Raw genomic sequence first — 15,605 nt, forward strand, 5'->3', positions numbered from 1 at the left:
ATTATGGAGTGTGATCTTTGCCATATTTGGAGTCCATTGGGTGATGCCTGCAAGGGTGGTACAGGTGTTAGATTGTTGGCAAGGTCAGGTGAGTAGACGCTTAGTCCTAAATCTGTGAAGAATAGCCCCGTTGTGCTCAATGTGGAGTATATGGAGAGAACAAAACGCTAGATGTTTTGAAGATTGTAAGAAGACAAAGGAAGAGCTCAAGAACAACCTGGTCAAATCGCTTTTTAGTAGGACTGTGATGTATAATATCTCTCAATTTTCTAATGGACTTTTGTTCTTTTAGCATACAAGGGGGATTTTCTTTGTATACATTATATGTACTAGCGTTGCGCCCCTATGCACTCTTCAATAAAATGAATTATTTATAAAAAAAATAAAAAATTGATAAGTAAAAAGTACTAAAGTTTTAACATAATGGTCCACTATTGGATTAGTATTTCTGGTTTGTATCCTAAATCTCTCGTCTCTAAAACATATTTGTTCCATTTAGATCCAAAAATAAAATAATCCCTCTAAATGCTGTCATTTACAGTTGTGAGACACATTAAAATTAAAAAATTAATTTTTTCTTTTTTTTAAAAAAAAAAAAACCCTTCTAAAATGAAAAATAAAGCAAAATAATAGAGGGAAGGGTCAACTTCTTATTTTTAAAAATTATATCAAATATAAATTAAATTTGTTATATTTACCTCTAATTATTTATAGTAATTATAATATAATATCCATTACCCAAAGTAGTTCCGAATGATTTTATTTCATTTATGTATATTTAAAACTGCCCCTTCTGAATTTACACAATATCTAACTTAGACAGAGAAGGGAGGTTACACAAAATGTCTTTTATCTCCAAAAATGAAATGTACAGATACAGGTTGTCCAGAAAGTAAGATCAAAACACATATAGGGAACAAGAGCTCTGCCAGTAGAAATTACAAATCTGAATTTCACAAACCTGGACACGACTCCAGAGCAATGGAACAGTAGCCCTGGCATTATTTTGAACATAAACATTTGTCCAAAGAGGCTGATTAGGAAACTCCAAAAGAAGTGTCTCCGTATTTGTTGATATGTTATGATTGCTAACAATAAGGCTCCGGGGAACAGCATCATACAAAGTCCCAGCAGCACCGGCATTCTCGGGACAGCCAACACTACTCCCACCTGCAATTACAATTAAGGTTGCAGTTACTACTAAGTTTCCACAGAGGAATGCCAATATTTGATTCAAATGAAGTGGAGAAGATGCTCACCCTCCAACCCTTGTTTATAAGTGGAGAAGATGCCATTTGGTTCAATTAGTTGAAAACCAATCCCCCTTCCACCCCAACACCCCCCCAACAAAAAAAAAAAAAAGAACAGACGTATAGAAAGAAATTGAAGCTTTAAGATGGAATAGCATTTAAAACAGTAAGGTTTTATTCTATAACTCACTGAAAATATTAAAAAATGTTTATAACCCCTGCAGACCTTGGTGAGCTTTTCCAGTTGGGTCCTATTCTTATTGGCTTTCATCTTACCCTGGCAGCAAAGCCCCAGTTAACGATTTTGAATCTGGTTGCTCAAGGAAAGTCCCTTTCTGTCTCGAGGAATCTTGTAGTTCCTCTAGTTCAGAGTGGGTGTTTGTTGCTCAAGGGGGCATGCGGGTTCCAGTTAATCAGCCCTGCATGGATGTGGATTTGTTTACCACGGAGGAAACCACTCCTTTGAGTTCCTGTCTGGCAGTAGCCATTCCAAACAGTACAGGGTCCATGCCTTTAGATTGGGTTTCGCATTAGTGATGGAATTTCACCATTTCAGGGGGCTATTGTGTAAGGATTTTGAAGAGGAACTTTTGGCATTATTAGCAGCTATTGAAGCAAGCCGCCCTAATCAAGTGCTGACCTCGTGCTTAAAAGCGGGTGTTAAGGTAGTAGAGAATTAATAAGGCCGTCTTGCCACATTAATTATGATGCAAACAGCAGTAGTGTGAGCCGTGGTAGAGTTATGGGGAGGGTTGTCGGTGGTTATTATGAAGCCCAAGCTACTTTCATGGAATGTAAAAGTGTTAAATGAGGGTGACAAGTGCTTGAGAGTTGAAAATTTGCTTAGACAGTGGAAGGTGGACATTATTTGTTTGCACGAATCTAAATTGGAACTCATTTCCAGTAGTGCTGTGCGTAGCTTGTGGACCTCCCCCTTGAGGTGGGAGTTTTACATGGTCTAACAATCGGGAAACCCCTTTTTGGTCTTGAATCGATAGGTTTCTGATCTCTGGAAGCCAAGTTTCCTGGGCTATCAAAAAAAGGTTGCATAGGTTATGTTCAAACCACTTCCTCATTCTTCTTCACTGTGGTGGTATTGAGGGGGAAATGTGGCTTAAGGCACATGTTTTGTTGACAGAGTGAGGTAGTGGTGGTCATCTTACCGGTTTCAAGGCCCTCCCTTACTTTATTTTGGCTCGTAAACTTAACGCCATGAAATATGATTTAAGAACCTGGAATGAGAAGGTGTTTGGTACCATGGTACATTAGGAAAAAAAATATATATCTATTTTCAGGAGCTGCATGTTCTTGATGGTTCAGAGGAAGAGAGGGTCTTAGATGTTGAGGAGAAACTGATGAAGGCCAATGTCATTAGGAAATTGGAGAAAGTTACATTAATGGAGGAGATAAGTTGGAGGCAAAAGTATAGGTTCTTTGGTTAAAAGAAGGTGACAAATGCACAAAGTTTTTCCATCAGGTAGCCAATTCGAATAGGAGTAGAGGAATTCTACACTTCTCAAAACTTTTCTCCAAAATTTCCTTCCCAAATAATGTGTCACAATCTCATGAGATGGTGACATATTTTCCAAAATGATAGATTATATAGGATTGTGACATATCATTTGGGAAGCAAATTTTGGAGAAGTTTTGGGAAGTGTAGTATTTCTCATAGGAGTAACAACTCTATTGACTCATTGTCAGTCAATGGCTCAGTATCTTCTGATCAACCGGCAATCAAGGATCACATTGTGCATTTCTACAACAGTCTTTTCTCAATACGGTTTAGTTGGCGCCCCAAGCTGGATGGCCTCAATTTTGATTCCATTGATGTGGAGGAGGCTTCCTAGTTAGAGAGACCGTTAGACGAGAGTGAGGTCCTTGATGTGGTGGAAGGTATGAACAGTGAAAAGGCATCAGGCCCTGACAGTTTCTCTATAGCGTTCTTCCAAGTTTGTTGGGAGATGATCAAGGTAGATATTATAGGGGTGTTCCATGGTTTTCATGCTAGTAGCAAGTTTGACAAAAGTCTAAATGCCACCTTTACTCTCAATCCAAAGAAAACTAAGGCCATTGATATAAAGGACTTTGCCCTATCAGTCTTGTGAGTGTTGTTTACAAGATTATTGCTAAAGCCCTTGTCAATAGGTTGAATAGGGTCTGGGAAGGTTATTTCGAAGCTCAAGAACGCTTTTGTCAGAGGTAGGCAAATCATTGAATGTGCTCATTGCTAATGAATGTATGGATAGTAGGATCAGATCTTGTGAGCTAGGAGTGCTCTGTAAGCTAGATATTGAGAAGGCCTATGATCATGTCAATTGGGACTTCTTACTTTACTTGTTGAGGAAGTGCGGTTTTGGGGAGAAATGATGTTCTTGGATAACGCATTGTATTTCTTTGGCACGCTTCTCCGTTTTAGTGAATGGCACTCCAACTAATTTCTTTTGTAGTTCTTGTGGTCCAAGCCAAAGATATCCTTTGTCGCCTTTTCTATTTATTATTGTTTTCTGCAACTGTTGAATGGGGTCTTCTCTTAGACTTTTCTATGGAATCTGAGGTTAACATCTCACACCTTGTTTGCGGATGACACTCTTTTCTGTGGGGCCAAACCTGACAAATTTCGCTATCTACGTGCTTTATTCTTATGCTTCGAAACTATCTCCAAATTAAAGATTAATCTAGCTCAATCAGAATTGGTTCTAGTGGGTAATGTTGAGAATGTGGATGGGTTTACTGACATTCTGGGCTATGAGGTTTCTTCTTTGCCTATGAAGTACCTTGGTCTCCCTTTGGGGGCCTCCTTTATGGCCAAGTCTATTTGGGATAGTGTTATTGAAAAGATAGACCAGTGGCTCACTAGTTGAAAATGGATGTACTTGTTTTAGGGGGGTAGGATTACCCTTATCAACAACACCCTTTCCAATTTGCTTATGTATTTTATGCCCCTTTTCCCTCTCACTGTGTATTACAAAACACCCTTTCCAATTTGCTTACGTATTTTATGTCCCTTTTCCCTCTCACTGTGGATATTACAAACTGTATAAAGAAGCTTCAACAATATTTCTTGAGCAAAGAGTTCAAATTTCACTTAGTAAGTTGGTCCAATGTTTACTCCCTGCGGGGGATTGGGGGGTGCTTAACCTATAGATGTTCAACCGTGCTCTCTTAGGAAAATGGTTATGGCACTATGCCCATTAAAGAGAAGCATGGTGGAGAGTTGTAGTGGACGCTAAATTTGGTAGTGCGAGGGGTGGGTGGTGTTCTACTGTGCCTATTGAGGCGTATTGGGAGGGGTTATGGAAGAATAATTTTTTTGATAAGTAATAAGAAGTTTTATTGAAAAGCGTAAAGGCGCCCCGGAGTACACTGGGAGTATACAACAGGATCACTTAACTAGAAAGGGAAAATCGAGTAAGAAAATCATTATAACTAATCGACACCGGAAAGACATGCGCAATGGTCCAAAAATACAAAGTATGAAAGCAAGAAGCTAAGATGTCTTCCAATGTCCCCTCCAAATCCTCAAAGCATCTATTGTTTCTTTCCCTCCATAAACACCAAAAGAAACAAGTAGGCACCATCTTCCAAACCGCTGCACTCCCCCTCCTCCCCGAAGACCACCAACAGGCGAGTAAATTCGAAACCCGTCTTGGCATCACCCAAGACAATCCAAACCGACCAAAGAAAGCACACCACAAAGCATAAGCCACCTCACAATGCAAGAGAAGATGATCTACCGTCTCCTCATTCCTCTTATATAAATAACACCTATTCGTCACAATCACTTGTCGCTTCCTGAGGTTATCTAAGGTCAGGATTTTGCCCAAAGCCGCCGTCCACACAAAGAAGCTCGCCCTTGGAGCAGCTTGAGTTCGCCACACACTCTTCCAAGGGAATTCCCTCCCTTCAGGACGCGCCAAGGAAGCGTAAAGGAACTTGACCTTGAAACGCCCTTTTTTGGAAGATTGCAACCGCAATCTATCTTCACACCCTCGATTCACTTGAGCAAATTGTAACGCCTGAAAGAAAGAGGCCAATACATTTTTGCACACTAGATTTGATGTGGTTTTCTAGGCACACTAGATTTGATGTGGGAGTTGGCTCCAAAGTTAGATTTTGGCACAACTTGTGGTGTGGGGATAAGGCCTTGAAGGAAGCCGTTCAAGTTTTATATAGTATTGCTTGCACGAAGAATGCCTCTACAATAGCCAACCTGGAGCTTTATGGTGGTTTCAATTAGTGAAATGTTAGCTTTGCTAGAGCGACTCATGGCTGGGAGGTGTATTTCTTCGCCTTAGTCTTCAACTTGTTGCATTCAGCTAGCAGGGAGATAGGAAGTGAAGGGAAAGTGAAGACAAGCCTCCAATCAATCACAAATTGCCATTCAAGAAAACGAGTACACTACCCATTATCAATCAACACCCAAAATCCATTATAAGTTTCCTCTTCATGTGTACCATGCACAACTCCTGGACAGCACCTATGCTGTTTAGTTTTTCTTTCCTTGCATAGATTATACCCTCCTTAAAAAAAAAAAAAACAGGAAACATCATCTAGAGCTTAAAAGTTTTCCAGCCCACCTATATTGACCATTCAAAACAATATTCCCTAAAATTAAGTGCTGTCCTCCATCATAACCAATACAACTCGTGTTGCCCTATTGTTATAGAAGTATGTCAGATTATATCAAATGACATTTTTTGGGATGAATACAAATGACACTTGTCGGTTCCTCATGACATAAAGTACAGACATATACTTCATTACATTAATAAAGAAAATTTAGGCACTCTGGATGACATGATTTTATAAAACTCGCTTGTGTTCCCAGTCTCATTATATGCCTATAGTATCCCTACGTCTGAACTACATTACCATAATAATCGTTGTGTATTCATGTCATGCATGCGAATGGGCTTCCCACATTCCCTTCCATTGATATAATAATATAACTTTATCTAGAACCAAGGCAGACCCCTAAGAGAATATAACATATTGATAATAAAAAAGCATTTTCCAGTTAATAAGTTGCTCCTAGAACGTTTTAGAAATATAAAGGGACATAAGCATGGCAAAAGAACAAAACGAGTCTCACCATGCACAAAAATTTTTGGGTCATCATGCCTGCTGAAAACATCAACTGAAACTCTACCACCACCACCACCACCATAACCATTACCTCCACAAGCACTTATCCTGCCACTGCCAGTCCTGCTCTTAAGAAAAACACTTTAGTTAATTTTACAGATGCAACTTGACCCTGGTGCAAGTACAATCACACCCACATCTACATAGAACCAAGGGATGAGAATTATGTGGAATAATATGGAGTTGAATGTATCTCCTGCTAAAAATATAAATATAAATCTATCTTAAATGTGTCCAGCATTCACACACGTGGTAAAATTACACTAACCTCCCCTGAGATTTTGGGCAATTAGACTTTTTTCTCTCCTTGTTTTGAATTAGACATTAACCTTCTTTGAAATGAAAAATATCATACACTGCTCACCTTTAAGACACTAATATATATTAAATAATCCAACATGATCTTTTACCGATACAAAAACAAAAGTTAAAGAGTTTGGTTAAAATGCTTAAATTACTAATTTTACTTTTAAAAGTTCAGCAACCACTGAATTTACACTCATTAAGCATTGTATTAACTATTGGGCCATAAATTATTTAAGAGAACTTGATTTCGACCAATTTAACTATTCTTCACAAATTCAATTGCTCCTCATTTAGTTTTTTTTTTTTTTTTTTTGGGGTCGAAATTAAACAAAAACTTTCCAAAGCATTTTGCTTCCTGTTAGGGAGAAAATAATTTAAAAACTAAGGTACAATAATTGGAAAACGAGAAACCAAAAATCCAACAAAAGAGTTTTTTTTTTCTTTTGGGAAAAAGCCTTTTTTTTCAGTAAATGAGTAAAACAATTTGAAAACTTGGTTTTGATTTAAACATAATATTTCTAATTTAAGGGAGGTTGGTATCTAACTCAAAACAATGACAATACACAATGTAATTTCACAAACCCGAAAGTGCAATGTAATTTTTCACACACACATATCACCAAAGTTGAGGTATCAGAGTTCAATCTATCTTTCCTCAACACAAACATCAGTCTAATGATTTCAAGAAACCTAAACACGTCCACCTCCCACAGCAAAGCTACAAGGAAAACGCATATCCAAGTAACAAAAAATCCAAAACTACAGCTCCCATTCACAGGACTCCAGTTCAGAATTAGCAAACCCTTATTTTACATTAACTCAGGTTTGGGAGTCGGGTGCATTTATGCATCCAACTATTGGGTTCATCTGTTTCAGGGTTTGGTAGTCAGGTTTGGTGTCAGGAGTGGTTTTGCATCCAGCTATTATGTTCATCTGTTTTCTCTAAAATTTGCACAATTTGGAAGTTGCACTGAGCAGTACAACAAGGTGCAGTGATTGGTATGGTCATAACAAGTAAACTCTTGGGTACATATACATAAGTATATAAATTTATTAAGGAAACATATTCCAAAAATATTTGGAAGGTGAAATAGTGCATTATGAAAAAGCGAAGGGTTTGGGAAGCGGAAGAAGATCAAGATAAATGGATAGTTCTTTCTTTTTTTTCTAGTAAGAAACAACTAAGCTGTTGCATGGTAAAAACTCAGAGAGATTGGTAGGTACAGACTATTCTAAATTAGGTTACCAAGGCAAGTAAGAGAGTGATCACATTGATGATTAAACATGGAGGAGGAAAACCAATGCTTTGATATTTATATATATTATAAGAGTAGGACTTATTCTTTTAAGAACTATTTTGTTCTTTCCAAATAACTTTTTGCTAACGTAAAAGTCTCATATTGTGCATTCCTGTATCAAGGATATTGACATGAATATTTAATAAAACTGATTTACTTATCACAAAAAAAAAAGGATATTGACATGAATGCAGGGCACAAGTATCATAACACTAACATGAGTCCCTTAATAAATAGCTCTGTTGAAAATTTCTTTCAAAGAAATTTCCACATTTTTATTTCCTTTATTTTTGAAGTTTTTTTTTCTTTAAGCCCACCATGTTAAATTGATTGGAAAGAAAAATAGGGATTAACTTAAGTTTCAGATCATGATTATGATGATTATTAAATCACTAGTTATCCCAAAAATTTAAACTCATAGGAAATAGTGAAGTTAATTATTTAATTAATACAACACATAGAATACTTTAGTTGAAATTGAAAATAAAACCATGGAGTCAGAATTTCAAACTCAAGATCTCTACGCTTATACTATATCAAATCACCAATCATCTTATAAGTTAAAATTAATATGAAATGATGTAATTAATCATTTAATTAATGTTCTAATAACAACAACAACAAAAAATAATAACAATAACAATAATAATAAATATCACTCATCCCAAAAGCCTACACCGATAGGAAATGATAAATTTAATCACTTATCAATTTTTTTTTTACTACTCGCATATTCATTAAGAAGCACAAAGGCGCAACCAAGTACATAGGAAATAATAGAGGTACCTATCAAAAACAAAAACAAAAAGTACATGGGAAATAATAACAACAACAATAATAATAAATATCACCCATCTCAAAAGCCTACATTGATAAGAAATGACAAATTTAATCACTTAACAATTTTTTTTTATAGGTAATCGCATATTCATTAAAAATCACAAAGGCGTAACCAAGTACACAGGAAATATACTAGAGAAATACCTAACTAGAAGCTAAAATAAAGGATCTAAAAAAAAAAATGAAAGCTCAAAATATTAAAACCAATGGTTGCAACCCAATGAAAAAGAGTCTTAAAGAATAAAGCCTTCAATTCCACCAATGTTCTTTTGCGATCTTCAAAGCTGCGATTATTTCTTTTTGCTTTTTTGATAAGTAATGAAAGCTTTATTGAAAAAACGTAAGGCGCCCCTAAGTACATAGACCGTATACACATGGAGCTCCCACAAGTCCAAAACCCAAGCAACAACAAGAACACCCTCAACCCAACCAACCCATCAAGCCCACCACCCAAAACCCACGAGACAACAGAGCCCAAAACCCTCAAACGCTAAGACACGTGAGCCTTGCCTTTTCCACCCCTAGATGATTCTCCCTTCGCATCATAGTTAATGGAGCATTCTTAACCTTCCAGGGGTATCCTCTATTAAGTCTTTGATCCCCTCATCCCCAAACAAAGCCCAATCTAACATAGTGGCAAGGGGAAAATCAACAAAGGGCATGAAAGCTCTCTATCCTCCTCATCCCAAAAATCTCCATCCTCCCCATCACTAACCACCAACTCCGAAGTCGAACCATACTCATACTTTGGGGTATAGCTCCGATTATTTCTTTCCCCCCAAAGACACCACATAAGACACGACGAAATCATTTCCAAAGTGCATCAAGCTAAAATATACCACTTAGTGCTCTCTAGTAAGTGAAGAGATCTACCACCCAACTAGGCATAACCCAAGCCAACCATACATTGCTGAAGATAGAATTCCAAACAACACTAGCAATTTCACAATGGAGTAGAAGATGATCCACTGACTCCCCATTCTTCTTACACATGCAACACCACCTAACTGCAATGACATATCGTTTCCTTAGATTATCCATAGTAAGAATCTTCCCTAATGCGTTCGACCAAGCAAAAACGCCACTCTTAAGGGAACCTTATTCCGCAAAATACTCTTCCAAGGAATACTATTATGGGGACCAAGAACATTGTAGTACGATCTAACATCAAAGAACTCTCTCTTGGAAGGAACCCAACAAAGCTTATCTTCACCACCCTATCTCACTTTGAAGGAATACAACAAGGTGAAGAACGAGGTATAGAGATCCACCTCCCAATCGTGAGCCATGCTAAGAAAGTCAATATTCCACAAATATGAGGCACTAGAAAGCTCTAAATGGTCTGTCACTACAGCATCCTTAAAACATGCAATGCTATACATGTCTAGAAAAGTTATCTTGAGGGCTTGATCCCCACATCATACGTCATGCAAGAATCTAATTTTGGAGTCGTCACCTACCACAAATCTAGTATAGCTAGAAAACTCCTCTCAGTCCCTCCAGATATTTTTCGAAAACCCACCCCATACAACCCATGCACCTCTCATTTAAACATTACCCGCCCCATTCACTACTGTATTTTGAATCCACAACCAACCGTCATAAAGTCTCTCTCTCTCATAAGAACAAAGTCAAAGCCGCTTCCCTAAAAGAGCTCGGTTGAACACAAGGAAATTCCAAACCGCCAACCCTCCTGAGATCATAGTACACACCTCAATCCAACTAAAATTTGAAATCTTCACCACGACGCCCCATAAAAAATCTCATTGTTCAGGTAACTCTCTCATCCTTTGACAAGTACATCATCTTCCATCTAGTCCAAGGACGCTCTATCTTCTCAATAAATGTCATCCCAAATAGATTTGGCATTAAACAAGGCTCCCAAGAGAAGACCTAGGTATTTCGTAGGCAAAGAAGATACCATGTAACCCAAAATACTAACAAGACCTTCTACATTGCCAACGGGGACCAACTCTGATTTAATCAAATTAATCCTAAAACCTGAAACCCTTTTTTTTTTTTTTTTTTTTGGATAAGTAATGTTTTATAATCAAAAACGCAGAGGGGCCAACCCTACTGCACAGGGAGTATAAAAAGTGAGCGCCTAGTTAGAGGGAGAAAAAAGAATGAGAACTCAGAAAAACTAATCACTAACGGAGCTAGCCAAGCGGCTGTCCAAGTGAATAGTGTAAAGTCCTTGTGGAATCCTCAAAGCATCTTGCATTTCTTTCGCTCCATACACACCACATAAGACATAAAATAATCATCTTCCACTCAACTGCACTCCGAGAGCGCCCTCCCATCCACCAACAAGCATACAAATCCTCCACCCTACAAGGCATAACCCAATGCAACCTGAACCGACTAAAGATAGCATGCCATAGTCCACGTGCAACCTAAAACTGTTTCAAAGCATAAAAAAATTAAAAATTAAAAAAAGAAAGAAATGCAAGTTGCAAAGATGACGGGATTTGCCCCACTAAATATCAAGGTGCCGTCTGCAAACAAAATATGAGAAATATTGATAGCACCACCACTCCTAGGCCCCACCATGAATTTTGATAAAAGACCCTGATTCACTAAAGTAGAAATCTTTCTACTTAATGCCTCCATAACAATAACGAATAGAAAGGGAGACAATAGGTCTCTTTATCTCAAGCCACAAGAGCTATTAAAGAAACCCCCTGGAGTTCCATTCACTAATACAAAAAAAGCGCACCAAGAAAACACAATATGCTATCCATTTACACTACATCTCCTCAACATATGCAAGAGAAAATCCCAATTGACATGATCATAAGCCTTTTCAATATCCAACTTGCACAACACACCTAGTTCAGCAGATCTAATCCTACTATCAAGGCATTTGTTGGTGATGAGAACAGAGTCTAGAATCTACCTACCCTTGATGAAAGTGTCCGAGGCTTAGAAATGATCTTCTCCACTATCATTTTCAACCTTTAGCTAGAACTTTGGCAACAACTTTATACACTCCAGCCACTAAGCCAAAAGGTCGAAGATCCTCAATGTCTATGGCACCTGGTTTCTTCAGTATAAGAGAAATGAATGTGGCATTGAGGGTTTTTTCAAACATAACTCTAGTGTGAAAATCGTGGAAGTCATTCATGATTTCTATTTTGAGCACCTCCAAACAGTCTTAGAAGAAACCCATGGTAAAACCATCAGGATCCGGAGTCTTGTCATAGTTAACGGCTTTCACCACCTTTGGGACCTCATTTTCCTCAAAGGTCTCTCCAAACAATTAAATCATTTAATCATTTAACTATAATTCCAACAATATTAAAAATAACTATTACCTTTGTAAGACTCACCCATCCTTACAAATTCTCCACTTTGAGAAAGCAAGCATGTCAAGGAATAAAGATTAAATGCTTGCACACCTACTCACAATATTTTTTTTATTTTTTTATTTTTTTGTAAGTTACTCACAGTATATTAACATTCCAATCTTTTCCTTGCTTGTACATTAAAAGGTGGAGAAAAAATATACATCACATTACATGTAATCCATGTGATGACAAAGGACATAATGGGGAAGTGATCGAGAAGAAATGTCATTGATTTTTCATAATAGACTAATTTTGGGACATAAAAAAGGAAACTTGTACCTAAACTATGGGACAAAGTAATAAGTAAATCACTCTTGCATAAAGTTTTAAAAAAAATCGAGGTTCATTTTTCTGAACCAAAGAGTAGAAGTCAATTTAAATTATGAACACATTTCACATCAATAAAGGTACAAAATGAAAACAGAGTATGAAGGGACGATAATAAGGAAAGAAAGAAAAAGGCAAGGAACTAGGAGCAAATGTACGCTGATAAAGTTATCAGAAGGAGAAATGGGAAAAAGAAAGAGGAAACTACAAATATCATTGAGGAAATTTTTTTTTGACAAGTAATGGACACATATCATTAAATTCGTAAGGCGCTCCTAAGTACACAGAAAGTATACAAGAATGAGTGGCAAGCTAAAAGGAGCAAAACGAACAAGAAAATCACTATGACTAATCATCAAAGGAGAAACATAAGCAACAGTCCAAAGATACAAAGTTTTGAAAAATAAGAACTTAATCTTCTCCGGTGACCTCTCTTGGTCCTCAAAACTTATGTCATTCTTTTCCTTCCATAAACACCATAAAAGGCACATAGACACCATCTTTTACACAACAATAGTCCGCATACTGCCTGCAGTTCACGTACAGTTGTCTCCCAGTCCTCTTCGTAGTTGCATTCTAATTCCCCACCAACAAAGTTACAATAATAGTAGAGAGCAGTGATACATACAATCCTTTTAAAATACTTATTTTAAATGTCAGGGTTATGGCAACAATTTTCTTCCTCTAAATAATTTAAGGAAATAAAAAAAAATAATCTAGGGCAGTTGGTAGGACTTTAAAACCAAAGCATCAACTTAAGTCATTCAAAATTTACATCTCAAGTCTATACTCCAGAAGTAAAATCATTTAATCCTATTACATAGATTTTCATGCCAGAACCAAAGTCCACCTATAGCGTATCAAAAGGAAATAACAAAGTACAAGAAAATAACATATTTTGTACTAGAGTAATATGACAAATAAAATATAATTTAGCAGCAAGACTCCAACACCCTTCACATAAATGCCCAAAAGCAATAGTCAACTTGGTTTGGTTGATGAGGAAACAGAAAAATGAAGGGAAAAAAATAGTCACAGCAGTAGCTTTTCTCTTCTTTTTGGTTTTTAATCTACAAAGTGAAGCCAGGCAAAAGACACAAGCCGTTTTATTGTTCATTGAAGGTGTAACCATACAACAATATAGGGCCTTTCCAGATTCAGAACTTCTCATTTCTTCTCTTTTTTCCACTAAAAACTTTTTCAGACAAACTAAAAAGACCCAACTAATCTAAGGCGTATACTTCTACTAAGATCAGTTGAATATTATATTACTTATCCACATTCTGTGACCAACCAACAGGAAAAAAACTCACGTCTCTAAATTAACAACAGTAATAACTTATTCTTTGCCAACATTTCCTGGCCAACCAAATGACCTCAACTCAACATTTTATCATGGACCGAAATAGGACAAAAAAACTAGACTGCAAAGATAAACGTAGGGTGATAGATTTAATTACATTTTATAAGCCTTGATGTAGATGCTGCCGCCAGAGCCACCTCCACCTTTGGTCCCTCCATCACCTCCATCGGCCAAAATACTCCCCTCCACCACAACATACCCCACAATCTCCATCTTCACCCGCCCACCCCCTAATCCGCCATAATCGGCCTCCTTGCTTGTCGTCCCACCCCGGCTCCCGAAACTGCATGGCTTATGCAGCGACGACCACGAGTAGGCGTCGCCGCCCCACTCGTCCTCCGGGAGTTTAGTCTCGTCCACCAAACAACACGCGCCCCTCCCGCCATGCCCCCCACCTGCCCCGCTAATCTCCTGCGGGGTCCCGCTTGTCTCGGGCGGCGGCTGCCCCGCCAGCCCGGTCATGTTCACCACCGAACCATTGAGGAAGCTCGCGTTGTGCGCCGCGAGCTCAAAAGATCCGCTCACGATCGATGACTTGATGCCTAGACTAAAATTACCAGAAATGTTGACCGTTATTAGACATCCGGGACTTGGACAATGGAATCTCACCCCGGGTTGGATGTAAAAACTGCCCTTCCCTTCTATGTACGCGTCGCGGGTGAGGTTCACGTCGCTGACTATCTGACACGTGGTGTCCAGCGTGCCGATGCCACCGAGGTCATCGGCGCACGAAACGGAAGGCGGGAGAGGTGGCGGCGGCGGAGGAGCCGGAGGCGAGTAGTCCTGATGGAATAGATTGTATTCAAAATCACCACCGTCGGAATCGTAGTTTGTGGTGGCGAGAACGAGGATACGGTTCGTGAGGATTACAAGGGCGAAGAGAAGAAAGAAACGCAAAAAATGAGGGCGAAATCGAGCCATTCACTGGTGGAGAAAGTCATTAGCATGGAGGGCCCGGATTCGATTCTCGAGTGAGTAGCATTTGAAAAACCCACGGAAAGATAGGCTTCTCCGTCTATATGAATTCCTGGAACACCCACTGAGAACTGAAAACCCTAGAGATGGCTCAGGCGAGAGAGAGAGAGAGAGAGAAGGAAGAAAGTCGGTGGAGGAAGAGAGAAAGAGTGAGAGTGAGAGAGAGAGAGAGAGAGAGAGAGAGAGCTTTATATTAATTTTGGGAGGATAAAGAAATAGTGATTAGACGAGGTCGTTTTAGAGTGAGCTTGAGGTTTGCGTGGCGTTTCATTTTCAGGACAGATTATTCGCTGCCACGGGATGAGGCGTCTGTGGTAGCGTGGTTCAATTATTCAATCATTTTTTTTTCTTTTTTATTGAAACTCAAAAAGTTGCCATAAAGAACGTTCCCTGTTTAAAGTTAAAAACTGAATGAAGATTTTTCCTTCACGCGCGGTGGGTGCCCGTGTGGAGTGCCTGGCGCGACGTTAATCAACGAAACAGAGCAGTGCTTGATCCACCCGGAGGGAGGAACTCCACCGTGTCACCTACGGCATATTATTCGGCCAGCGATGACAGTTGATTTGCAATTTGCGTTTTTTCTACGTCGGAAGCTTCACGTGTGACTGGACTGTGACCGTTTTGCGGGTGATGGCGTCAGTTTCTTAAACAGAATTGTTGATGCTGACCGGTTTGGGGACACGCGTATCAAAGTAACTAAAAACTAACGACACCCACAAAAATAAAAAATAAAAAAAAACTTAGTCGGAGC

At 38.6% G+C, this 15,605-nt stretch overlaps 1 protein-coding gene across 1 annotated transcript in view; it reads right to left on the reverse strand.

Annotated features, from left to right (window-relative positions):
- LOC132189176 (uncharacterized) overlaps nucleotides 1-15,006 on the reverse strand; it is a 28,005-nt gene extending 12,999 nt beyond the window's left edge. Inside the window, exons 1-3 of the mRNA XM_059603768.1 lie at nucleotides 13,977-15,006; nucleotides 6,343-6,458; nucleotides 962-1,170 (exon numbers count right to left, since the gene is read on the reverse strand). Coding sequence (XP_059459751.1) covers nucleotides 962-1,170; nucleotides 6,343-6,458; nucleotides 13,977-14,800 — 1,149 coding nt within the window. The 5' untranslated portion in view covers nucleotides 14,801-15,006. The remainder of the gene's footprint in view (nucleotides 1-961; nucleotides 1,171-6,342; nucleotides 6,459-13,976) is intronic.
- Nucleotides 15,007-15,605: the final 599 nt, after the last annotated feature.

The sequence above is a fragment of the Corylus avellana genome, chromosome ca8, assembly GCF_901000735.1.
Source record: "Corylus avellana chromosome ca8, CavTom2PMs-1.0".
Lineage (NCBI taxonomy): Eukaryota > Viridiplantae > Streptophyta > Magnoliopsida > Fagales > Betulaceae > Corylus > Corylus avellana.